At 43.1% G+C, this 27,947-nt stretch overlaps 1 protein-coding gene across 3 annotated transcripts in view; it reads right to left on the bottom strand.

The window, feature by feature from the left end:
- Positions 1-808: 808 nt before the first annotated feature.
- The window catches only part of HEATR3 (HEAT repeat containing 3), a 45,431-nt gene continuing 18,292 nt past the window's right edge, over positions 809-27,947 (bottom strand). The window contains exons 8-15 of one of the 3 annotated variants that reach the window (XM_053582155.1): positions 24,361-24,451; positions 24,108-24,265; positions 23,478-23,560; positions 20,701-20,837; positions 13,698-13,786; positions 4,987-5,130; positions 1,881-2,084; positions 809-1,005 (exon numbers count right to left, since the gene is read on the bottom strand). In XM_053582155.1, coding sequence (XP_053438130.1) covers positions 883-1,005; positions 1,881-2,084; positions 4,987-5,130; positions 13,698-13,786; positions 20,701-20,837; positions 23,478-23,560; positions 24,108-24,265; positions 24,361-24,451 — 1,029 coding nt within the window. In that variant the 3' untranslated portion in view covers positions 809-882. Of the gene's footprint in view, positions 1,006-1,880; positions 2,085-4,986; positions 5,131-13,697; positions 13,787-20,700; positions 20,838-23,477; positions 23,561-24,107; positions 24,266-24,360; positions 24,452-27,947 lie in introns of those variants that run through there. The other 2 variants (XM_053582156.1, XM_053582157.1) reach the window with 2 other exon arrangements.

Below are 27,947 nucleotides of genomic sequence, written 5' to 3'. Positions count from 1 at the left end.
GCACAGAAATTTTTGAACCTCCGCTGAACTCTCTGATCAGATAAATGGATGCACAATGGAGCTGGCCCAGGGCCCCCTCTGGAACAGGATGTGCTGTCACCCGGTTACTTCAAGGACGTTGAGAGGCAATGCTCTGAAATCCTGCTTTAAAAAAAAAATCTCACATACATTGAAAGCGATACTATCAAGGAAACATCCAGGAATAGATTTACTTAGTATCATAAAAGATTTTGTAAGACATAAAGCTTTATGTTACAAAGTTATTTATTCAAAAATATTTTCTCCTAATTCTGACTCCATAGTGGATTAAATCAAGGAGTGACATTACAACAGCCTGTATGGAAGATGGCAGTTACCTTCTTAGCTCATCAGTACAAATCTGCTAAGTAGTGAAATACAAATTCAACTCATTTACTTCTTTACAAAAGATAAACATAATTGGTATAATTCATACCAAAAAATTATTTTATAAAGCTTGTCTTCATATTTCAGTTAAAGATTCAGCTGATATAAAATACCACTTCCTTGAAAGAACAAGCAAGTAATGCTGTGGATATATATATTTTTTGCAATATTGCAGGAAAACATGATTTCTGAAGTTTCTTCAGATGCTCGTGACTTATGTTGAGAATGCCCTGAGAATCTGCTGCATTCCCCTCTTCCTCGCTTTATGTATCTAGTAATTAAAATATGCTGGACACATAACTGGGAGCACTGCAGATGCGGCACAGTGTCCAAGGCTTAAAAGAGTTTTGAATTTCAATTAATGTACAGAATATAAGCATTTAAAAATAACTTCAGACATGTCTACAGTCAAAGGACATCCTTCCATATTCTTAGCATCAAACATGTCAGGGAAGAACTGATTTCTCTTTCACTGGTTCAAGAAGTCAGCCTTTTCTCCACAGTTTCTTGATAAGCAACAAACCTCCTCAAATTCATCTTCACGTTGTCAAGAACGCACAGCTGATCAGTACTGTATTTACCTCGCCCTTCTTTACGTATCTGCAAAAAACCAAACCATATGTGATCAGGCTGTTCTCTAATTCCTCGACTCAAGCAATCCTCCCACCTCAGCCTCCCAAAGTGCTATGATAATAGGTGTGAGCCACTGTGTCTGGAATCAAAAACAGCTTTTGAAATTATTTTCTGACTCTGGGTTAGTTTCTATGTTTCTGACAAAACAATAAATAAATAATGGAGGGTGGCGCCTGTGGCTCAGTGAGTAGGGCGCCGGCCCCATATACTGAGGGTGGTGGGTTCAAACCCAGCCCGGGCCAAACTGCAACAAAAAAATAGCCGGGCGTTGTGGCAGGCGCCTGTAGTCCCAGCTGCACAGGAGGCTGAGGCAAGAGAATCACATAAGCCCAAGAGCTGGAAGTTGCTGTGAGCCGTGTGATGCCACGGCACTCTACCGAGGGCAGTAAAGTGAGACTCTGTCTCTACAAAAAAAAAAAAATAAATAATGGCTAATGAAAGCAGCAGCTGTAGTCTCTAATTTGGAACAGCCTGAAGTTTGTCTTTTGCAGAGTACCAAAGAAATATCCATAACAATGAAATCAATGTTTATTATATGATATAATAAATTTAAAATATGTATCAAAGTATTTTGTAAGCTACAGAATAGACACTTGTAATATATGAAGCATTGTTAACATTACTAAACTTAAAAAGAGAGAAACTTCTCAGATGCCACTTGGCTTCAAGTTTCAGTGATGCAATAGTAACACTGCCGGGCTGTGACTCAGCCAGCAAGCATTTCACAAAGTACTGGGATGAAGAGCCACGTTATCACTAGGAGTCACAGGAATTCACTGTGCACAGGTCTCTAAATTGCACGGTGGTAACTACATACATCCCCACAGATCACTGAGACTTACAAATGTACAAACAGAACTGCTACAAACCTTCATTTTGAAGACTGGCTGGAATTCTTTCAGAGTAGATAATAATTTAATTTGAACTGAAGCTCTTTCAGCTTCTTTACCATCTGCAAAAACATCAAATAGGGCATCCAAAGCTTCTCCTGCTACTACAAGGGAAGGATCTTTGGTGGCGACCTCCAGCAGAAAGCATCCAATGTCCTGGGAACAACAAAACACACTGTAACGTGACTGGGGCAGCATCACCCATGAGGGTAAACTTTACATGTGACGATATTCATGCATACTATTGAATATTTAAAAAACCAGGGAAAAATTAAAACTTTAAGAAGATTAGACAAAAACCTCCAAATACACCAAGCATAATATAAGCAAGATAATGAAAGATAACTTATACCTAAAAAAGTGAATGAAAATCTATAAATGATGTATGATCTTGGAAATCATTAAATTTTCCCACATAGTTCCCTCAAAAAGGCTTTCTCCATAAGGTCAAAATGCATAGCAATCTTACCTATAGCAAAAAATACGCTTTCAAAAGTATAGGAGAAAAAAATCCCTAATATTGAATCTCATGTTGCCCCACTACACTGGTCGATTTTTAACATCCACTGTTTTTTTTCCAGTTTGCCAGCTAATGAATGGACTGTTCCCAACCTGTAAATTGTTCTAGAGTAAACTCATTTTTAGTTCAGTTGTTCCACTTCACTCTTTATGTCTTAAGGTTGATGTTCAATCTGATATTACAAGTGAGGGAGTAGAAATGCTCAGAACAGGTCCAAAGTTCAGCTCCACCATAAACAAGAGGGTGGCTCTTGGACAGTTCTCTCCGGGTCTCAATGTCTCATCTAATATACATGGTCTAGATAACCTCTAAGTTTGTACTCAGATGCAATAACCTATAATGTATTGATAATACAAAGCACACAGCATCACCCATGAAGCAGTCTTAGTAGAAAGGACTGATCTGAATCCAATTCAGCCTTCAGATCTAACTTCCAGTTTGCAGAAAACACAGAGGACAAAGGAGTAAGCTTTCAGACAAATCCAGAAGGCTGGATACTATGTGGGATGGCTACTCCAGGAGCTGAGGAAAGGCTGGTGGTGTTGGGTTGTACTGGGGTGAACTGTTCCTAGATTGAGACAAAGAAGACCCCAAACCACGCCTAACATATGGGCTTTATTGGCTTAAACAAACTATTTGTAAATAGGTATTTTTGAGATAATTGAAAATTATGAATATAGACCAGGTATTATATATATGTTAAGAAATGAGGTGCCTGTGGCTCAGTGAGTAGGGCACCGACCCCATATACTGAGGGTGGCGTGTTCAAACCCAGCCCTGGTCAAACTGCAACAATAACAACAAAAAAATAGCTGGGTGTTGTGGCGGGCACCTGTAAGTCCCAGCTACTTGGGAGGCTGAGGGAAGAGAATCGCCTAAGCCTAAGAGCTGGAGGTTGCTGTGATCTGTGATGCCATGGCACTCTACCAAGGGTGACAAAGTGAGACTCTGTCTCTAAAAAAAAAAATGTAATGACTGTCAGGCTTGGCGCCTGTAGCTCAGTGGCTAGGGTGCCAGCCACATACACTAGAGCTGGCAGGTTCGAATCCAGCCTGGGCTGCCAAACAACAATGATGACAACTACCAGCCCCCCCCCCACCCAAAAAAAAAAAATTGCCAGGCGCCTGTAGTCCCAGCTACTGGGGAGGCTGTGGCAATAGAATCGCTTAAGCCCAAGAGTTGGAGGTTGCTGTGAGCTGTGACGCCATAGCACTCTACCCAGGGCGACAGCTTGAGGCTCTGTCTAAAAAAAAAAAGACTGTCAATTGTATAATTAACAGATAATGGCAGTTCTAAAAAAAAATTGTCTCCTAAAGAGGACCTTGGAGATTACAGTCCTGGGGAGGGGCAGGGATGATACCTACATGTGCTCATTCCCATGTGTGTCACATACACGGCACACAGCCACAGTCGCTCTCATTTACCTAGCTGTATGTCAAAACCCCCTGGAATGAGACAGAAGTGGGTGCCTGTCTCTCCAGAGGGAGAGACGGGGGAGTGGAAGTTGAGGAGTGCAAAGGTGAATCTTCTCACTACATATCCTTTTCGAAATGTTTTGCTCTCTCTCTCTATATATATATCATTTTTTCCAAAAGGATTCTTTTTTTTTTTTTTTGTAGAGACAGAGACTCACACAGAGTCTCAGAGGCCTCACAGGCCTCACACAGCTCACAGCAACCTCCAACTCCTGGGCTTAAGCGATTCTCTTGCCTCAGCCTCCCGAGTAGCTGGGACTACAGGTGCCCGCCACAACGCCCTGCTATTTTTTGGTTGCAGTTTGGCCGGGGCCGGGTTCGAACCCACCACCCTCGGTATATGGGGCCGGCGCCTTACCGACTGAGCCACAGGCGCCACCCCTCCAAAAGGATTCTTAAAAACATCAGTCTTCCCTGTAAAGTGATTAACAGGTTAAGAGGTACTTTATAGGTATCAGTTTATTACCTACTAATCAATAATCAATACTTCAGCAATCATTAGCACAATGAAGGGTAATTTTATTATTACTGTCCCTTTAATCATTAGTAATGTTACACCTCTAGCAATGCAGTTTGTGAGTGACTGCTCTGTGATAAAGTGTGAGTGAATTCCCAGTGTACTGGCACTACCAGGATTACGGCCTACAATTTATGCAGTGATAAGTGATACTAGAATGAACTGTGCGGTACTTTCCAGAATGCACTTTACCCGGTGTATGTCAAAAACTGGTGACTATTGAGAAAAAAACATACATACAGTTTATCCAATAGCAAAGGCCAGAAGGTGTCTTTGAAAATTCTGAATCTGTCCTTTCACTGAAAATATTTTAAAGGTATCTCTGGAGTAAAGTTGAATTGCAAAACACAGCCCAATTTTTCTAGTTCTTAACTAATGCACATAGATTAATCCAAATGGCATCTTCTAATAATATAACTTAATCAGCAACATCTTGATATGACTTCTCTCCGTGTCCACAGAAATTTTAAAATGTCCTACACTAACCAATACTCTCCTCCCATTTCTAATTATTTAACAAGTAAAACTAGAAGCAAATTGTTTTACCTTCAGAGTGTCAAGTGTACCATCTTCTTTGGCTAAGATGCTGCCAGTGATCCCTAAAATGCTAACAACGTTCATTCGAACCCCAACATTACTACTATGAATGCCGGCTTTGCACAGTGTCATCAGCTGATCAGGAGTCAGGCACTGTTGAAAGAGAAAAGGAAAGCACTGCTTACACCCAGCCAATCCCAACAGCATGAAAGCATTCCTGCTTAGAACTGGAACTAGACCAGGAAGCCCACTCTCACCAATGCTATTCAGCAAGGGCATCCAAATGGGGAAAGAAGCTTTTGCTCTTTGCTGACAATAACATTTTATACCTAGAAAACCCAAGGACTCAACCAAGGCACTCCTAGAATTGATAATTACAGCAACATCTCGAGTTACAAAATCAATGTACATAAATCAGTAGTTTTCATATACCCTAGCAACAGTCATGCTGAGAATCAAATCAAAGACAATACCCTTCACAGTAGCATCAAAGAAAGTGAAATACCTTAGAATATATTTAACAAAGGAGAATAAGGATCTCTATAGGGAGAACTTTGAAATACTGAAAAAAGAAATTGCAGAGGATATAAACAGATGTAAAAATATATTATACTCATAAATTGGTAGAATCAATAGTTAAAATGTCTATACCACTCAAACTGATCTACAAATTCAATGCAATTCCCATTAAAATACCAGCGTCACACAAGGTTGGACAAGTAAGTTCATGAAGTCATCCTAGAAAAAGTGCTTTTTTTTTTGAGACAGAGCCTCAGGCTGTCGCCCTGGGTGGAGTGCTATGCCATCACAGCTCACAGCAACCTCCAAATCCTGGACTCAAGCAATTCTCTTGCCTCCGCCTCCCAAGTAGCTGGGACTACAGGTGCCCACCACAATGCCCGGCTATTTTTTTGTTGCAGCCATCATTGTTTGGCGGGCCTGGGCTGGATTCGAACCTGCCAGCTCAGGTGTATGTGGCTGGCGCCTTAGCTGCCTAAGCCACAGGCATCAAGCCAGGAAAAGTGTTTTGGTGGCACCCGTAGCTCCGTGGGTAGGGCACTGGACACATACACCAAGGCTGAACCTGGCCTGGGCCAGCTAAACAACAATGACAACACAAAAAATCTGGGCATTGTGGTGGGCACCTGTGGTCCTAGCTACTTGGGAGGCTGAGGCAAGAGAATCACCTAAGCCCAAGAGCTGGAGGTTGCTGTGAGCTGTGATGCTACAGCACTCTACAGAGGGTGACAAAGTGAGACTGTGTCTCTAAAAAAAAAAAGTGTTTTATACCCCACTGTTGAGTATCACTATGGTCACCAGATGGTTAGGGGAGCACCTTGAAGGTGACCGCAGTGATACTCAGAATGAGTTATGCAGCACTTTTTCTAGGATGACTTCACAAACTTAATTGTCCAACTTCTTGTTTTGCAGTTTTCAAAGAAATAGTACTACACTTCACAAGGACTCAGAAAAGATCCAAAATAGCCAATGCAATCCGCTGAAATAAGAACAAATCTGGAGATCACTTTAGCAGACTTCAGGCTATGCTACAAGCTACACAGTCATCAAAATAGCACAGTATCAACATAAAAATAGAGACAACAAGCTTTGGATTAGACCAGAGAATACAGATATGAAACCATCCTCACATTGCTATCTGATCTTTGACAAAGCAAAAAAAAAAAAAAAAAAAAAAATACATACAATGGGGAAAAGAACCCCTATTCAATAAATGGTGCTGGGAGAACTGGATAGCCATCTGTAAAAGACTGAAACATGACCCACACCTCTCTCCATTCACAAAAATTAAATCATGATGGATAAAAGACTTAAGTCTAATTCATCATAAATTATTAACAATTGTAAAAATGTTGTAATCACAAGTTGTAATCACACTTGTAATCCCGGCACCTTGGGAAGCTGAGACTGGAGGATCACATGAGGCCAGGAGTTTGAGACAACCCTGGGCAACAGCCAGACCTGCTTCCATGAAGACAAGGCCTGGAGGGAGGTCAAAGACCCACACGGCCAGGTTACTAGTACATCTGCGTGGATACTGAGGACATCAAAAATTAGGACAGGGCTAAAGAAGAGGAACAGTACCCTCCAGCAGGAACCACGGAGAGAGGAGTGACCCCAGGAAAGGAAAAGGACTGAAACCAAAGAAGTGGGTAAGATGATCCAATGAAATGTTGATAAACAGACAATTTCAGAAAGGAGGGAGGATGCATTAGGAAAGTGACTCTCAACTCTACCATGCATGACAATCACAGGGAAAAGCATGTCAGAACACGGATTCCTGGGCCCCGTCCTCGAAGTTTCTTTTTCAGCAGGTCGTGAGTAAGGCCCTAGAACTTGTCATTATAAGCAAAGAAGAAAAAGGACCAACCCAATAGAAGAATGGGCAAGACAGAAAAAGGAACGCCAAAGCCCTGGGACACAGGAAAAAACATTCAACTTCCTCAGAAGAGAAATTCAAGTTAAAATTAAGATACAATACATGAAACTAGTGAAATTCAACTTTTAAAATTTACTTTTATTTTTTTGAGACAGAGTCTCACTTTATCACCCTGGGTACAGTGCCCTGGCATCACAGTCCACAGCAACTTCAAACTCTTGGGCTCAAGGGATCCTCTTGGCTCAGTCTCTCGAGTAGCTGTGACTACACACACCTGCCACCATACCTGACTAGTTTTTCTATTTTTAGTAGAGACAGAGGTCTCGTTCTAGCTCAGGCTAGTCTCTAACTCCTGAGCTCAAGCAATTCACCCGCCTTAGCCTCCCAGAGTGCCAGGATTCCAGGTAGGAGCCACTGTATCCGCCCCAAACTTTTTGATAACAGATGCTTCTGGTGAGGTTATGGCAAACAAAGACAGGCAATCCCAAACACGCTGGGGGGATGCAAAGGGCTCAGACCCCAGGGAGGTGACCACAGCAACACCTAGCAAAATTACATCCATCCATTCTGATGTGGCAAGTCCACTTCTAGGAATCTACTCTAAAAACACAATGGCAGGCTCAGCACCTGTAGCTCAGCAGCTAGGGCGCCAGCCACATATGCCAGAGCTGGCAGGTTCGAACTCAGCCCGGCCTGCTAAACAATGACAACTACAACCAAAAAATAGTCGGGCGATGTGGCAGGTACCTATAGTCCCAGCTACTTGGGAGGCTACGGGAAGAGAATCGCTTAAACCTAAGAGTTTGAAGTTGCTGTGAGCTATGATGCCACAGGACTCTACTGAGGGTGATACAGTGAAACTGTTTCAAAAAACAAAACAAAAACAAAAAAAAATACACAATGGCAAAAATACAAAATAATGTGTGAAAGTTTAATCATTTGGGTTTATATGGAACAGCAAAAGACTGAAAACAAATGTCTATCAATGGCAGACTGTAGTAAAAAAAAAAAAAAAAATGAGAATAGGGCAGCATCCGTGGCTCAAAGGAGTGGGGCGTGGGCCCCATGTGTTGGAGGTGGCAGGTTCAAACCCAGCCCGGGCCAAAAACTGCAAAAAAAAAAAAAAAAAAGAGAGAATAATCTCTATATAATGATCAAAAACGCAGAAAATAAAAGCAAGGTATAGAAAAGCACTGCTTTTGAGAAAAGGGGTGAAAAACAAATACAAATACATGTATTTTTCTTTCTTTTTTGTTTTCTTTTTTTTGCAGTTTTTGGCCAGGGATGGGTTTGAAACCACTACCTCCGGCACATGGGGCCAGCGCCCCACTCCGTTGAGCCACAGGCACTGCCCTCTTTTTTGTTTTCTTTGAGACAGGATCTCTCTGTGACCCCGGCTGGCCTCAAACTCTTGGGCTCAAGCAATCTTCCTGCCTCAGTCAGCCTCCTGAGCAGCTGGGAAGACAGGCATAAGCCGTTATGCCTAGTTATGTGCTATTTTTTAAATAAGCAAAAACAATTTACCTATGTTTTAAAAAATAGAATGATAAATCAAAAATCAAAAAGGATGACTACTGATATAGTGGAAATCAGGCAACAGGAGCAAAGGGGCAAAAATCTAAATTTCTCTGAATATACCTTTTTCTGGCAGTAAAATAAACATACAATTTAGTACTTTAACTACTGCTGTTAAGCATACAGCGCAGTGGCGTGAAGTACCTTCACACTGGTGGGTGATGTAAACGGTCACCACTGTCCATCTCTGGAACATTACACCATCCTGTAGTGAAACTCTGTAGCCTTGAAACAGTGACTCCCCACTGGACCTGCCTTCCTGGTGACTGCTATTCTACCTTCTGTCTCTAGGAACTTAACTGCTTAAAATACGTCACGAAAGTGGAATCATACAATTGTTGTCTTTTGTGTCTGGTTTATTTTCATTGTCTTCAAGCCTTGTCATTGTTGTAGCATGTGTCAAAATTTCTTTCCTTTTCAAGGCTGAATAATATTTCATTGTATGGTATACCATATTTTTCTCTGAATAAAACAGGCAGGATAGGCCTGAGCTCAGGAGTTCAAGACCAGCCTGAGCAAAAGTGAGACCCCTGTCTCTACTAAAAATAGAAAAACTAGCCAGGTATGGTGATGGGTGCCTGTAGTAACAGCTACTCAGGAGGCTGAGGCAAGTTTGAGGTTGCTGCGAGCTATGATCCATGGCATTCCACCAAGGGTAACAAAGTGAGACTCTGTGGGAAAAAAAAATAAATAAATAAAACATGGCATTTGACTAATCTTTGAGGGATATATCCTAAGAACAAAAAACAAAATAAAACAAAAAACCCACAAAGAAACAATTAAACTCTATTAAGTAGTGTTTTATTAACACTACAACCTTTTTTTTTTGGGCCAGGGCTGGGTCTGAACCCACCACCTCCAGCATATGGGGCCGGTGCCCTACTCTGTTGAGCTATAGGCGCCGCCCTAACACTACAACCTTTTTATTTTTTATTTTATTTTATTTTTTGAGACAGAATCCCATTTTATTGCCCTTGGTAGGGTGCCGTGGTGTCACAGCTCACAGTAACCTCCAACTCCTGGGCTTAGGCGATTCTCTTGCCTCAGCCTCCTGAGTAGCTGGGACTATAGGTGCCCACCACAACGCCCGGCTATTTTTTTTTTTTTTTTTGCTGCAGTTTGGCTGGGGCCAGGTTTGAATCTGCCACCCTCGGTATATGGGGCCGGTGCCCTACTCACTGAGCCACAGGCGCTGCCCCTACACTACAACATTTTTATTTAAATGGAACATACCAGTACAATATTAGGATTTATTTTTCTCTTAAGGTTGATAACATGGCAGCAATAAGTACTCCAAAATTTAATTTCCTGCTAAAGAAACCAAGGCTTCTTGGAGAAATAACTGATTTCATGTTTTAAGAAGAAAAATTACAAGTTGAGCCTGGGATATCTTTTTCCTGGAAGCAAAAATTATCAAAAACCTAGAATTCTTACCAAAAAGACAAGGAGCCAACTTGTAGGGACTAGTGCTATCTAAAGCTTGATTATAATGGAAGGAAATACAAACATATTTTAAAACTCTTCAGTTCAAAATGATACTTAAAAAAAAAAAACAAACTTCACTGGGTTACTTTTAGAGATTGCTAGAGCATCAGTTCACTGTTTTGGAAAGAAGGGTCAGAGAGGTCTCAGTGCCCATAGCACAGTGGTAATGGCACCAGCCACATACACCGAGGCTGGCGGGTTTGAACCTGGCCCAGGCCAGCTAAAGAACAATTACAACTGCAACAAAAAATAGCTGGGCATTGTGGCGGGCACCTGCAGTCCCAGCTACTTGGGAGGCTGAGGCAAAACAATTGCTTCAGCTCAAGAGTTTGAGTTTGCTATGAGTTGTGATGCCACAGCACTCTACCCAAGGCGACAGATATAGTGGGACTTTGTTTCAAAAAAAGAAAGAAAGAAAAAAAAGAGAGAGAGAGAGAGAGAGAGAAAAAGAAGGGTCAGAGAGAATGATACACCTATCTTTTTTTTTTTGAGACAGAGTCTCATTTTATTGCCCTTGGTAGAGTGCCATGGCATCACAACTCACAGCAACCTCCAACTCCTGGGCTTGGGCGATTCTCTTGCCTCAGCCTCCTGAGTAGCTGGGACTATAGGCGCCCACCACAACGCCCAGCTATTTTTTTGTTGCAGTTTGGCCTGGGCTGGGTTCAAGCCCGCCACACTTGATATATGGGGCCGGTGCCCTACCCACTGAGTCACAGGTGTCACCCAATACACCTATCTTTTTCATGTCATGTTAATCTCAAAGTTACTAAACAACTGATGAGACAGTTTTTATTTACAAAAGAGTCACAGCTAATACATGAAAAGGAATGAAAAAATGAGAATATCTCTATTTTTGTAACCCCTAAAGACATAATAGTTGAGGCAACCACAATCACTGATTGCTAAAACCATTAAGTGAACCCACTAATTAATCTTAACACTGCTATTTTGAGACATCATATGATTTGTGATGTAAAAGTAGGAAATCCATATAGCACTCTAAGTTATTCTTGCCTAATTTCTGAACCTGAATCTAAAGGAGCCTCTAGCTCCCAGTTTCAAGAAATACGGGAGCTAGGAGGACATGTTAAGTAACGCCATCATGACAGATTAGAGGGACCTTCACATGGGGAAGATTCCACAGGAGAAAACGAGTTTCGTTAGTGAATAAATGTATTGGGAGATAGGCATAGCTGGGGAAAGTGTTACAGATTAAGAGATTTAAGAATCTGTGAATATGCCAAAACCACTGAATTGTATACCTTAAATAAGTTGAACAGGCTCGGCGCCTGTAGCTCAGCGGCTAGGGCTCCAGCCACATACACCAGAGCTGGCAGTTTCGAATCCAGCCCAGGCCTGCCAAACAACAATGACAACTACAACCAAAAAATAGCCAGGTGTTGTGATGGGTGCCTGTAGTCCCAGCTACTTGAAAGGCTGAGGCAAGAGAATTGCTTGAGCCCAAAAGTTTGAGGTTGCTGTGAGCTGTGACACCATGGCACTCTACCCAGGGTGACAGCTTGAGACTCTGTCTCGAAATAAATAAAATAAGTTGAATGGTGTATGAATCAAATCTCAATAAAGCTTTTTTTTTTTTTAGAGATAGAGTCTCACTTTATCATCCTCTGAAGAGTGCCGTGGCGTCACAGCTCACAGCAACCTCCAGCTCTTGGACTTAGGCTATTTTCTTGCCTCAGCCTCCCGAGTAGCTGGGACCACAGGTACCTGCCACAACAGCTGGCTATTTTTTGTTGCAGTTTGGCTGGGGCTGGGTTTGAACCCACCACCCTTGGTATATGGGGTCAGCATCCTACTCACTGAGCCACAGGTGCCACCCTCAATAAAGCTATTTTTTAAAAAGTTTAAGAGAACAACATATCAACCAAAAGCAATGATTTTGGACCGTGTTTAGATCCTGATTTGAATAAGCCAACTATAAAAAAATATTTTAAGGCAAACAAAAATGAAAATGTGGGAAATGAATGAACAAGAATGACAGGATACGGAAAACTTCGGTGATGGTGCGTGTGGTTCACAGAATTGTCTCTGCTTTGGGGAATGCTTCCATGTTTCTTTACAGAAAGGACCAAATAAAAGTGGTGAGGCATGTGTCAGGAGAGGTGTGTGGGGCCACTGTGGAAGGTCAATGACGTTTAGTGAAAATACAACATATATATAAAATAATAAGTTGTATTGATAAAAGTTAATCTGTGTGTGTTGTTGATGATGAAGAGAAGAAAGATTACTTTTTATTTAATTTTTTTTGAGACAGAGTCTCAAGCTGTCACCCCAGGTAGAGTGCTGTGGCATCACAGCTCATAGCAACCTCCAACTCTTGGGCTTTAGTAATCCTCTTGACTCAGCCTCCCAAGTAGCTGGAACTATAGGCACCTGCTGTAATGCCTGGCTATTTTTTGGTTGTGGTTGTAGTTGTCGTTGTTTGGCAGGTCCTGGCTGGATTCGAACTTGCCAGCTCCGGTGTATGTGGCTGTTTTGCCCTAGCCGCTGAGCTACAGGCATTGAGCCAATTTTACTTTTTATTTTTATCACTTTTGTTTTATTTATTTATTTTGAGACAGAGTCTCACTATGTCACCCTTGGTAGAGTGCCGTGCTGTCACAGCTCACAGCAACTTCAAACTCTTGGGCTTAAGTGATCCTTTTGCCTCAGCCTCCCAAATAGATGGGACTACAGGCACCTGCCACAGCACTTGGCTATTTTTTTTTGTTGTTGCAGTTGTCATTGCTGTTTAGCTGGCCCGGGCTGGGTTCAAACCTGCCAGCTCCAGTGTATGTGGCTGGTGCCCTCATCACTGAGCTATAGGCACGGAGCCTCGTTTTATTTTTTTTAAGAGACAGTGTCTCCCTCTGTCACCTAGGCTGGAGTGCAGTGACATGGTATCCTTGAACTCCTGGGCTCCAGTGATCCTGCTGTCTCTGCCTCCTGAGTAGCTGAGACTACAAGTATGTGACACCACACTTGACTAATTTTTTTATTTTTTGTGGAAATAGTTTTGCTATGTTGTCTAGGCTGGTCTTCACCTCCTGACTTCAAGTAATCCTCCCACCTCAGCCTCCCAAAGAGCTGGTATCACAGTCATGCGCTACCAAACCTGGTTTACCTTTTTCTTTATACAAAGATCAGATATTCCTCTTGTAATAGAAATGATGTATTTAAAAAGAAGTAGTTCACTAATGAATTTTGCCTGTATAATACAGAAACTCTGTAAATTTCACATAACAATTAAAAAAAATCTTACCTGAGAAATGTTCTTGGAAGCCATTGTTTGCAAAAGAGCCCTCAAGGCACTACTTATGGCTTCTAGAAAGTCAGCATGTTTAGCAAAATCTAAAATACAAAAATGAAATATAAAATTTGTTTTTCTCCAAAATAGGCTATTTTGTAGAAAAAGAAAATAGAATCAAAATAAATGTTAAATGTGAATGTTATTATTAATAAAAATATTTGATATTTAAGTCAAAACGCTTAGTTAACAGCCCCCTCTACCTTAGGTACCTAAGTCTGAAAGATAACCCAGGTTCCCCTGGGAACCCAGCTATTACATTATGAGGAAGGCCAGGTCATAGGAACAGGCCATTCATTCTGCTTGAAGGGGGTATTCCACAGATACTCCTTGACTCCAGATGCTGGGTTTTTAACCTTAGCTAGCTTTCTCGACAGGATTGTCTCCCACAGATCTCCATTAGGGTGCTGGGCAGGCCTATGGCAGAGTCACATTGGTGCCTCCTTGCCAACTCGCACCCACTGCCTCACCAAGAGCTCCTGCTAGTGCAGGGCCAAGGCATGTGCCTCCATGGCTGCCACTGACCACCTTGCCTTCCTATCCTTGCTCCTACTGTCCTTCTTCCCACATCGGACAAACAGAACAGTGGCGACAAGCAACATCACTCACAAGGGGAAGTGAGGGTGTCACCCAGGTGAGCTTAACTCCCACAGGAAGAGAAGTGATTCACTTGGCGTCTGGGGTGGATTGTATTTTCTAAAACTGGCAGCAGTCCTGCACCATCTTCTAGAACCCTACTACTTCCCATAAAGGCGCAAACACTATTTCTCAATTCCTTATGTCTGGACAGGACTCTCACTTCTTTAACCAACAGAAAAAGCAGCACCAGCCTAGATCATAAAAGGCAATGACTCCACCTGACTCCCTCATACATGCTGTCTTCTCTCTCCTGACTTACGCCCTTAGAGCCCAGCCACCAAGTTATAAGGAAGCCTGAAGAGGTCACTTGTGCATGTTCCACTTGACAACCCTGCACCAATTGCCAGATATGCGAGTGAACAAGAGCTCAGACATTCTGGTTCACAGCCTTCATGTTTGCCAGTAGAGGTCCTGAATAGTATTTTTCAACCTCGGCATTATTGAAATTTTGGACCAGATATTTATTATAACTACCAAAAGTATCTCCAGACATTGAAAAATGTCCCTGAGGGAGGCAGAGGCAAAACTGACGATGTTGAGACTATTGTAGAGATGAGCCATCTCCACCACGCCTTGCCTAAATTCTTGGCCTAAAAAAACTCTGAGAAGTAATAAATGATTAGTATTGTTTTAGTCACAAACTTTGGGGTGGTTCGTTATGACTTCCTACCCTATGGTGCCTGGGCACATGGCAGTCCCAGTCTCTATTTAGGCTGTCTGGGTGAGGGAAAAGCAGTTTCTGCTCAACTTTTAATCAAGGCTTATTTTATTTTTTGGCTCTCCCATTTCCACATATATACTATGTACCAGAGTAGAGTTCTGGTAATTATAACAGAACAGGCAACAGGACGGTTTTAGGAAAGGCCTGCAATGGAATCCTGCAATTGACATTATGTGACCTCCACCTTACTTCATTTTAGTCTCTGCTCAAATGTCACCCCTTCTTAGAGAGGCTTTTCCACATTAACTAGCCTAACATAGCCCCTTATACCATTCTGCTTTTAGTTTTCTTCATTGTCAAAATCATTTATTTATACCAGCCAGGAACAGTGGGCACATGCCTGTAATCCCAGCCACTAATGAGGCTGAGGCAGGAGAACCACTTAAGCCTAAGACTTTGTCCTTACTAAATCAAAAAAAACTGAGGCAAGAGGATTGGTTGAGCCGAAGAGTTTGAGGGTGCTGTGAGCTATGATGCTACACTTTACCAAGGGTAACAAAGTGAGACTGTCTCAAAAACAAAAAGAAAAACCTCGTCTCAAAAAAACAAAACAGGCCAAGCACAGTGGTCCATGCCTATAATCCTAGCACTCTAGGAGGCTAAAAGCAGGTAGATTACTTGAACTTAAGAGTTCGAGACCAGTCTGAGCAAAAGTGAGACCCCATTTCTACTAAAAAAAACCCAGCCAGGTGCCTGTATTCCCCAGATACTCAGAAGTACCTATACGGGAAGATCACTTGCGCCCATGAATTTGAGGTTGCTGCGAGCTATGATAATGCCACAGCACTGAATCCAGGGTGACAGAGTCAGACTCTGTCTCGAAAAAACAAAACAAAACACAAAATGTCTATACTAGAACGGAAGGTTCACAAACACAGTGACCTTGACTATCTTGTTCATGCCTGTCCCTAGAGCAGAGTCTGACATGGAGTAAGCATTCCATAAATACGTGCTAAAAGAATGAAGGACTTTGAAGATGTTCCTTAACATAAACCTTAGCTTCCTCAGCAGGAAGATACGTAATAATGCTGACCTCATAAAACCTGGTACAACAGACGATTACTGTGAAGTTGTTACTGTTAAACTTCAGAAGTTGTATTGGCTTTGAAATGTGTACATATATTTGGCTAAAGATCCAAGTGTAGCCCTAGAAATTCATGAACTACCCATAAAAGCAATGATTGAGAATGTCTTCCCTTCTACAACTTCACTCGGTGTCCGAGAACTTGTAGCATGTCTAATTGTAGGTAAATAACCCACAAGTAATCAAGCACCAAATTATACTTAGATGAAATGTTTATGCTGATTTTAAAAATTCTGACATGGGACAGAAAATGTATCCCAGCATAGGATACCACAATTCTTTTTTTTTTTTTTTTTTTTGGCCAGGGCCGGGTTTGAACCCACCACCTCCGGCATATGGGACGGGCGCCCTACTCCTTGAGCCACAGGCGCCGCCCAGGATACCACAATTCTAACTGTAACAGAAAAAGAGCTTTCTGGTTCCCCCAATCTGGGAAAACAGGGAATCAAAAATGATTTTAGAACTCATATATGGGGCAAGTTGACAGTTTGACCCAATATGAAAACATGACATAGTTAAAAATTTCTTGGTGTTCTGAAAAATCAACAACTTGTTGACACAGAGTCTCACTGGGTCACCCCCAGTAGAGTGCTCTGGTGCCACAGTTCACAGCAACCTCAAACTCCTGGGCTCAAGCAATTCTCCTGCCTCAGCCTCCCAAGTAGCTGGGACCACAGGCGCCTACAGTTGTCATTGTTGTTTTAGCTGGTCTGGGCTGGGTGCGAACCCCCACCCTCAGTGCGTGTGGCCAGAGTCCTGCTGAATGAGCTACAGGCGCTGCCCTGAAAATCAACAACTTTTAATGAAAGAGACAAAGGTATTAGTATGTTGAATACAAGGACCAGACCCTATTAAAATCTCCTTTTATTCCTGATATATGTCACAAACACAATTTAGGTAGGTGCAGAGTACCACAGATTTTTAAACTACTATATCAAGGACTGTAGCACTAAAATTAAAATTAGAGCTGGATGATCTTCACATATTTAACTCTCCAACATGGTAACCACAAGCAAGTAGAGATGTTTAGCCCCACACTCCCAAAGTCTCCCAAAACAGCTCACACTATCCATACAGAACTCATAGTATTACATTATTTAATAATCCCAAATGTTTAGAAGGATGACATTAGAATATCACCTCTAGGGTGGCACCTGTGGCTCAAGGAGTATGGTGCCGGCCCCATATACCGGGGTGGTGTGTTCAAGCCCAGCCCCAGCCAAAACCGCAAAAAAAAAAAAGAATATCACCTCTAAATATAAGCAATTATCCTTTATCAAATTTCGCTCTAATTAGAAAATTTAGTTATTCCAAAATAAATAACTATACTACTTTTCAAGCCACTTCCTACCTCCATTTCTCTGAATGCCCATGTTGAGCAATACAAAGGCCAGAGACGGAAAATAAGACCAGACCCTGCAGTGTGCACAGCCCAGAGGCATTTTGATGGCAACCCCCCCAACCACCAGCCCAAATGACTTTCTCTCATCCTTTGCAACCCAAACCCATCACACCTGGAAGGCCAATTCAGATGATAAATCCCTGGAAATAACAGAGCTCATGTCATTAGACGGATTTTCAAAAATCCTATTGTAATAGCAAACTGTAGTAGTTTTTATAAAAATAAAGTCAGATATATATGTATGTGTACATATGCACACACACATATGCAAGTATATATAATAGACGTTCTTAACCTAGTACCATGTCGCATTTCTAAAACTTTTTTTTTTAAGATTATGTCATGAATAGCCATGACATGGAAGTAGAATTTATTTAGAATCAAAGTACCTTCCTGGAATGAGGGTAACGTGGGTATACTTTTTCACAATTCAAAACTTTCCACTGTTTCTTCAGGAACAGCTTAGTATGGTTTTCTTTGCAGGTAATGAAAAGTGACCATAAAGAGTCAGTGAGACTGGGAGGAACACACCTAAGTGCTTTCTGTAGAGCAGAGGCAAGAACATGTGCACTTATTTCATGTAAAATAAGCTTCTGGTGATGGCTGGGGATGGGACCTGTGGTACCTTGCCCAGACTGTCACTGAGAAATGGCCCAGAGACAAGAGATGGCAGCTTGTGGACCTAGGACTAAGAGGGTTACCTCAAGGTTAGGCTGCACGTGGGGCAGTAATAGCCCTGGTCCTGACTGGGGACTCGACCCTGGGCTCTGCTCCCAACCTCAGCTCCTCAGGTTGGGAGGGAAGTGGGCATCAGCAGTAGCAGCCTTCCCACTCGCCGCCCCACTGGACTCAGTGCTGGTCCAGTGGAAGGCAGGATACCAGAGTCAGGGAAAGCTCACCCCACCCCACCCACCGCATCCAGACCTCGTCCAGGTTTACAGGAGGCCAGGGGAGACATGCAGTCTACCGTTCTCATCGGGCTGCTCACACTGTGCTCCAGGGCTTGTGCAGTCTGCCCTGGAATGTCCACAGCTTTCTTGGGCACGGCTGGGCATGACTTTCCCTTGAGCACTCCAGCCAGTGAATACACAAATAGTGGGAGATCACCTGAAAACTGTGCCTGCTAGGTGACCAATGTTGAAAGGGCAGCAGACAGCTTAATAACTATGTATGGACATTCAGTTACTTTTCAAAAATGTTACCTAGAACTTGTAAAACCTACAACACACAGCTCCTCTTAGGACCTTCACAGAATACAAAACAAGTGTCTTGAATTAAGGACCAATGCTTGAATGAATGTTTATATAGCAACTTGCATTTAATCAAAAGCAATCATATTTTGATTCTTTTTTTTCTTTTTTTGAGAAAGAGTCTTACTATGTTGCTCTTGGTAGAATGCGATGGTGTCATAGCTCACACCAGCCTCAAACTCTTGGGCTCAAACAATTCTCTTGCCTCAGCCTCCCAACTAGCTGGTACTATAGGCACCTGCCACAACGCCTGGCTATTTTTAGAGATGAGGTCTTGATCTGGCTCAGGCTGGTCTCCCACCTGTGAGCTCAGGTGATCCGCCCGCCTTGGTCTCCCAGAGTGCTAGGATTACAGGTGTGTCACCCAGCCCATATTTTGATCTTTTAAGAGTTCAGTTCTTAGACTTAATGTTGTGTCTGAGGAGAAATGTCAAACTGGTTATAATGAAACATTTGAACTGAAAATAACACAATGGAATCACTTATTTAGTGGTTAGATTCTTTTTTTTTTTTTTTTTAATAGAGACGAGGTCTCACTATGTTGCCTAGACTGGTCTCAAATTACTGGGCTTAAGTAATCTTCCCACTTTTGCCACCCAAAGCGTTGGGATTACAGGTGTAAGCCATTGTACCTGGCCTTGGTGGTTTGATTTTAAATTCAGTACAGGAAAGAAGAAACTTCAAGTTTACCCTCAAAAATCCCTAAAGACACTCTGAACCTGAGGAGCTGAGAGAGAAGCAAAGTCACATCTCCTACATTACCCTCGTTTCAGGAAGGCATGCGGGGCAGAGTCAAGTGGGAAATTTTCCTTTATATAAAGTATTATTTTTCCCTCTCTTGGTTGCAATTCTTTTTGTTTGTTTGTTTTGAGCTCCTATAGTTTAACATGATCTAGTTAAATGACATTATACTGTAATGAACTATGAAAATATGTTAGAAAGACATGCATCACACTTTGTATAGCAAGGTCACCGAAGGCAGTTAACGATAGTCTCTCTCTAGGTTTTTGTGTACACATGAAATTAATTGATACCAGAGACCTGTAATTTAGAGATTCAGCTCCTACCACACAAAGGTACCTGAAGAAAGCTATGTGTTCAGGGGTCCTCAAACTTTTTAAACAGGGTGCCAGTTCACTGTCCCTCAGACCTTGGAGGGCCGGATTATAGTTTAAAAAAAAAAAACTATGAACAAATTCTTATGCACACTGCACATATCTTATTTTGAAGTAAAAAAACAAAATGGGAACAAATACAATCACACTGCCTCATGTGGCCCGCGGGCCGCAGTTTGAGGGCCCCTGTAACAAAAGCAAGGTGTGGAACTGTGTGAAAGGTTTGCCTTACACATGTGCACACCTTCATTTACTTCCAGAGAGTCCCCCAGAAGAATATACAAGAAACTGATGTCACAGTGACTTGACTCTGGAAGAGGAACTGGGTAGTATGGGACAACGGAGGGAGGGTTTCTACCTTACGCTGTCGAGTCACTTCTGGATTTCGTGCTCTCTGTATGTATTACTTGATCAAATATAAACTCTTATAATTAAGAATAAAAGCAAAGAATAGGGAATTACCAAATAGCTTAGTGAAGCCTTTATGATTCAACTTTAATTGGTCTAACATAACTGTTAGTATGCAAATAATTTTAGTAAAAAATGAAAATTCTATCCCTCAGACCTGCTTGCATGCCTTGTCTTGACTCTATACCCCCGGCAACTATCAGTATGTGACTGTTAGTGTCTAGGAAAGGTTTCTACAGTTGGATGATAAATAGTACAGAACTATAAAATCCAAGTTCTTGTCCTTTCAAAATTCTGCTCTGTCTGAGCAGCCTTTCAGAGTAAGGCCTAAACATTTACCTGGTTGGGAAAAAAGAAGCTGTGACAGGTGCTGTGCAAGTGTCTGAAGGACTGAGACTCCCCCGAGGTGGTCCACATCCAGGAGGGACACAAGAGTCTGGAGACACACGAGGGCTCGACATTGCACTGTGTTCATCCTGGAAAGGAAATGAGATAATGCTGTCTATCTTAGAGTTACCCATCAGAATTCAGAACTGATTTTTAACCTAAGTTTCCGGTTCTGACTGGGGATATCTGTAAACACAAGGGGGTCTACAGCAGTTAGCAAAGAATCACAAGGTGAACTGTTTTCTGCCAATTTGAATTGCCTGAGCATTCAAGGCCTCCGATACACAACTCATTCATGAGTCACGAGGAATCTGTTTTAGAAAAAAATTCTACATAAGGTAGCATCTTTGAAATTTTCTTTTCTTTCTTTCTTTCTTTTTTTTTTTTTTTTAAGAGAGTCTCACTTTGTTGCCCTCGGTAGAGTGCCCTGGTATCACAGCTCACAGCAACCTCCAGCTCTTGGGCTTATGCGGTTCTCTTGGCTCAGCATCCTGAGTAGCTGGGACTACTCATTGTGCCCACCACAATGCCTGGCTATTTTTTTGTTGCAGTTTGGCCGGGGCTGGGTTCAAACCCACCAACCTTGGTATATGGGGCTGGCACCCTACTCACTGAGCCACAGGCACTGCCCTGAAATTATTTTCAATTGTGAAATAGGACATATATACAGTACAGAACACACATGTAGAGTTTAATAGTCTATAAAGCAAATAGCCAGACACCTGGATGAGAAATAAACACTATCAGTACCTTTCAGCCCAAGGATCTTTCCTTTACAGTATCTAATTCCCTGACCCCTAGAGGTAACTACTATCTAGATCAGTGGTTCTCAACCTTCCTAAAGTCGCAACCCTTTAATACAGTTCCTCATGTTGTGGTGACCCCCAAAACCAAAACATAAGGAACTATATTAAAAGGTCATGCCATTAAGAAGGTTGAGAACCACAGATCTAGACGTTTATGGTAAACATTTTCTTTCCTTTTTTTTTTGTAATGGGTTTACCACCCATGCATGTATCCCTAAACAACATGGTTCACTGTTGCCTATTTCTGAACTTTGTAAAACCCAATTCACAGTGTCTGATCATTTGCATCCTCTTTTTTTCGGTTCAGTTTAAGTTCTTTGCATGCTATGAACAGTTCCAGTCCACATCCTTTTTACATATGGTCTACCGCAGGATTACGTCAAAACTTCATTTATCCCCACTAATTCTGATAACTGTCAAGGCTATTTCCAGGTTGGTCACCGGTGAACCACACTGCCAAGAGCATCCTCACACGTGCGTCCCTGTGAACTACACTGCACGAACATCCTCACACATGCGTCCCCGTGAACCACACCTCCACGAGCATCCCCACAAATGCGTCCCTGTGAACCACACTGCCACGAGCATCCTCACACATGCATCCCTGTGAACCGCACCTCCACGAGCATCCCCACACATGCGTCCCCGTGAACCACACTGCCACAAGCATCCTCACACGTGTCCCCCTGAACCACACTGCCACGAGCATCCTCACACATTTCCCCATGAACTACATTGCCACGAGCATCCCCACACATGCGTTCCCATGAACTACACTGCCACGAGCATCCTCACACATGCGTCCCCGTGAACCACACTGCACGAGCCTCCCCACACATGCGTCCCCGTGAACCACACTGCACGAGCATCCTCACACATGCATCCCTATGAACCACACAGCACGAGCATCCTCACACGTGTCCCTATGAACCACACAGCACGAGCATCCTCACACATGCATCCCCATGAACCACACTGCATGAGCATCCTCACACATTTGTCCCCGTGAACCACACTGCCACGAGCATCCTCACACATGTCCCTGTGAACCACACTGCACGAGCATCCCCAAACATGCGTCCCTGTGAACCATACCGCCACGAGCATCTTCACACACGCGTCCCCGTGAACCACACCGCCATGAGCATCCTCACACGTGTCCCCGTGAACCACACTGCACGAGCATCCCCACACATGCGTCCCTATGAACCACACAGCACGAACATCCTCACACATGCGTCCCTATGAACCACACAGCACGAGCATCCTCACACATGCGTCCCTGTGAACCACACTGCATGAGCATCCTCACACATTTGTCCCTCTGAACCACACTGCCACGAGCATCCTCACACATATGTCCCCGTGAACCACACTGCACGAGCATCCCCACACATGCGTCCCCGTGAACCACACCGCCACGAGCATCTTCACACACGCGTCCCCGTGAACCACACCGCCACGAGCATCCTCACGTGTCCCTGTGAACCACACTGCCACGAGCATCACCACACGTGTCCCCGTGAACCACAGTACACGAGCATCCTCACACATGCGTCCCCGTGAACCACACCGCCATGAGCATCTTCATATATGTGTCCCTGTGAACCACACTGCATGAGCATCCTCACACATGCATCTCTGTGAACCACACTGCACGAGCCTCCTCACACGTGTCCCCGTGAACCACACCACCACAAGCATCCTCACACATGCGTCCCCGTGAACCACATTGCCATGAGCATCTTCATATATGCGTCCCCGTGAACCACACTGCCATGGGCATCTTCACACATGCATACTCGGGCACATTTTTTTCGAGGATACATTCCTAGAAGCAAAACTTCCAGGTCTTAGGGGGAGTTAGCATCTTCTATTTAATGGTCTAATGACAAATGCTTTTGAAAATACAAAAGTTCTTACTTTTTAATCAAGGGTTTCCAAGTAGGGTTGCTAGAACACAGGTCAACTGCAGTGCTGTTTGGAAAGGCAGTTTTCTCAAAAATCTAGATTTAAAAAAGGCAGTAAAGCAAAGGATAAAGAATAGTCATTTTATGATTCCTTTATAAAATTCCAACATTATACTTTTTTTTTTGAGACAGAGTCTCAGTATGTTACCCTTGGTAGAGTGCTGTGGTGTCACAACTCACAGCAACCTCAAATTCTTGGGCTTAAGCGAGTCTCTTGCTTCAGCCTCCCAAGTAGCTGGGACGACAGGCACCCGCCACAACACCCAGATATTTTTTTGTTGCATATGTCATTGATGTTTAGCAGGCCCAGGCCAGGTTTGTACCTGCCAGCCTTGGTGTATAACCACTGCATTACAGGCACTGAGCCCCAACATCCTACTTCTAAGTTAAATGGTTAGGGCTGGTAAGGATAGAATAACCATTTAGTTTACTTCAGGTATGGTTAGTTTGGTTTTGTCTCTCAGATCTCACCATCATCTACAACCTAGAAGTGTGAGCTTACTTCTTTTTTTACATACAGAATGAACAGCTTGCCTGAGCCTTTCCCAGGCTCCATGATAGGCCTAGAATGAAAACAGAGTACCTTCTTTGGGATGAGGTAGTTGGTGAGCGCAGTGTGAATCTCATGGGAGAGGCAGAGGGGAGAAAGCAGCTGCCCACCACACTCACTGAAGGAATTCTCCATAAACATATCACTCTCATCGCTGCTAGAAAGCTCTTCCCATTCATCATCGGAGGGATCTGGGAAAAGTGTACACCACACAGAACTGGAATGTTTAGGAAAATCTCCCCTCTTAGCCCAGGGGAAAACTTCTAGATGTGAGCTGGGGACAAACCTTCACTGCAGCACATGTTCACGATGACTTCCAGAGCAGTCTGCTGAGCCGCCAGCAGGGCTATGGTCTCTCTCAGTTCCTTGTCAGTGGGCTTAAAAGAAAAGCAAACAAACAATTCTCAATGTTTAGGAGAGTATTTTTGTGTGAATTTCCTTAGTTTATACCATTACAAGATTTTTGCACTTGGAATAGAGCTCATAGGGAGTGAGGCAGGCAGAAAAAAAGAAAAGCCACACTGCCGGGAGGACAAACGAGCACTGTGATTCCTCTGGGCACAGGGCAGCAGGCCTCCCTCAACTGGCTTCCATCCATCTGCATGGTTATTCTCTAAGTGTTGCTTAGTAAGCCGGAGAGAACAGGTACATATTCAGGAACAGAGTTCTGAACTGAATTCATCCTGAAACTTAACGGAAAGTGTTGAGGAGCCGAGCATATTAAGATTAAAACAAGAGTTCATTTCAGACACCAGGCACTTACACGCACTGAGCCTGCTGAGACTCAGAGGCCTTCTCGGAATGGCTGTAGTAACAAACCCTGCTAACACGTCCTTATATGACCAAGAGAGACTGCGGAGGAAAGGACAAGCTTGCTTCCTGGCTTTCTCTGAAGACTAGAATAAAGCACTTCTTTGAGGATGAAGAAATGAGGAGACTTTTTTCTCTGAAAATACGTATTATGAACTTTATCAATTAACATTTCTTGGCTGGGCATGGTGGCTAACACCTGTAATCTCAGCACTCTGGGAGGCCGAGGCAGGCTGATCGCCTCAGCACATGTGTTGGAGACCAGCCTAAGCCAGAGCAACACTCCGCCTCTAAAAATAGCTGGGCATTGAGGCAGGCGCCTGTACTCCCAGCTACTCGGGAGGCTAGGCAAGAGGATCACTTAAGCCCAAGCATTTGAGACGGCTGTGAGCTCTTATGCCACGGCACTCTACTGGAGTGACAAAAGTGAGACTGTCTCAAAAAAAAAAAAAAAAAAAAAAAATTTTTTTTTTCTTGAAAAGGGTTGTATAAATTTCTATGACCTTAAGTCTCAAATTGTCCATAAAAAGTGAAAAAGCCACATTGATATTCCAAAATAGTGCATAAGCTAAAAATAATGTATTTTTTTTTTTTTTTAGAGACAGAGTTTCACTTTATTGCCCTTAGTAGAGTGCCGTGGCGTCACACAGCTCACAGCAACCTCCAACTCCTGGGCTTAGGCAATTCTCCTGCCTCAGCCTCCCAAGTAGCTGCGACTACAGGCGCCTGCCACAACGCCCGGCTATTTTTTTGTTGCAGTTTGGCCGGGACTGCATTTGAACCCGCCACCCTCCGTATATGGGGCTGGCGCCCTGCTCACTGAGCCACAGGCGCCGCCCAAAATAATGTATATTTTATTGGCTGAATGTTTCTAAAATTTTGACAGTCTTTTTACTGTCTTTTCAATGACTGCATAATATTCTGTTAGTTGGAGGAGCTATAATTTATGAAGCATTCACTAGTGTGGAGTCTTTCAGATTATTTGGATAACTTATTTCCTCCGATTTACTGAATCAAAGCTTAAAAACACATTTACAAATCCTGTGACATTTCTAATTTCCTTTCCAGAATGTTCATACTTAGAATCTCACCAACTTCTTTGTGTGACAATTTTACTGCAACATTGAACCATGTATGTTCTTTAAAAAAAAAAAAAAGCAAAAAAAACAGGCTAGTCACAGTGGCTCATGCCTATAATTCCAGCACTCTGGGAGCCCAGGGCAGGTGAATTGCCGGGAGTTTGAGACCAGCCTGAGGAAAAGTGAGATACCATCTCTACCGAAAATAGAAAAACCAGCCAGTTGTTGTGGTGGGTGCCTGTGGTCCCTGCTACTCGGGAGGCTGTGGCAGGAGGATCGCTTGAACTCAGGAGTTTGAGGTTCCTGTGAGCTATGATGCCACAGCACTCTAACCAGGAGACTGTTACACACACACAAAAAAGATGGGGCAGTGCCTATGGCTCAGTGAGTAGGGCGCCGGCCTCATATTCTGAGGGCAGCAGGTTCAAAAGTGGCCCTGGCCAAATTGCAACAAAAAATAGCCAGGCGTTGTGGTGGGCATCTGTAGTCTCAGCTACTCGGGAGGTTGAGGCAAGAGAATCGCCTAAGCCCAAGAGCTGGAGGTTGCTGTGAGCTGTGATGCCACAGCACTCTACCGAGGGCGATAAAGTGCTACTCTGTCTCTAAAAACAACAACAACAACAAAAAGAAAACTGCTAATTTAATGTATGTAGCTCAGGGATTCCTAAATTTCTATTTCATTTATTACTAGCAAGAATTTAAAATCATTTGTTTGCTTCGTGTGTGACAGTTCAACTAAACAAACATTTATTAGAGAAGACGCAAAGCTAGATAAGAAATGCACTGGGTGCTCGTCCACTTAAAAGATAGAAGATCTGGGACTCTGAAATTAAGGTCTACTTCTTTATGTAACTCTCCCGCTCGGAACATTTCCCTCCTTCTTGTTCTCATACTGACATAAAGAACAAATCTAGATGAAACATTAGGACATCTGAGATTTGCTTCAAAAGAATCAGCACAGAGACTCGGAACCTATAGCTCAGAGGCTAGGGCGCCAGCCACATACAACAGGCTGGCAGGTTCGAACCCAGCCCAGGCCTGACAAACAATGACAACTACAACCCAAAACAGCAGGGCATTGTGGCAGGTGTCTGTAGTCCCAGCTACTTGGGAGGCTGAGGCAAGAGAATCAGTTTGAGGCTGCTGTGAGCTATGATGCCATGGCACTCTACCGAGGGCAACATAGTTAAGACTCTGTCTCCAAACAAAAAAAAGAATCAGCAGAGAGAAGGGAGAGGGAGTGGGGCAACAGATGAAATAAAACAGACCATGATGTGAAAACTGGTAACTGAGGAAGCCGGATAGGGGTCCTCTACTTTTGTATGTGAAGGGGAGAAAACACCTGGGTTGAACTTCTCTTTACACATTTGTGGTTATACTTTAAGTTAAATGAATGATCCAAGTAAATGTTTTTGTTTTAAGGGAGAAATACCTCCCTCATAAGGTGGTTGTGAGGATTGGGATGGCTACAAACAAGGGATAAAAAGTGGACAACTCAGAGGTCAGCACACAGTAGATGCACAGTCAGTGTCCATTCCCTTCTCAGCTTCATGAAAGCAAAGATTTTTTTAAAATTTCAGATTAATATGAGGGCACAGACAATTCGGATTCAATGTTTGTGTTAGTTAGGTGAAGTCCAAGTTGTAGCTATGCCCCTGCTCTAGGAGGTGCGCCTCCCCCAGCACTGTGCCTGTTAGGTGACAGCACACCGAAGTTAAGGGTTTTGTTTCTAAAGGAGTCCTGCAAAAGCCACTAGGCGGTGTGAAGAACCACAGCTTACTACAGCTTGTACTCCTGGCACATGTGAGTGTGACGCTAGCACCGTATGGCACCCAGACACTGTGGCTGACTGAGCAGCATGTTAATCACCAGCCTAGTCATTATGTTAAGACTTTTTTTTTTTTTTTGTAGAGGCAGAGTTTCATTTTATCACCCTCGGTAGAGTGCCATGGCGTCACAGCTCACAGCAGCCTCCACCTCCTGG

The sequence above is a fragment of the Nycticebus coucang genome, chromosome 2 (assembly GCF_027406575.1).
Source record: "Nycticebus coucang isolate mNycCou1 chromosome 2, mNycCou1.pri, whole genome shotgun sequence".
NCBI classification, from domain to species: Eukaryota; Metazoa; Chordata; class Mammalia; order Primates; family Lorisidae; genus Nycticebus; species Nycticebus coucang.
Note: the sequence above shows the minus strand (reverse complement) of the source record. Positions and strands in the feature narration are given on the sequence as shown.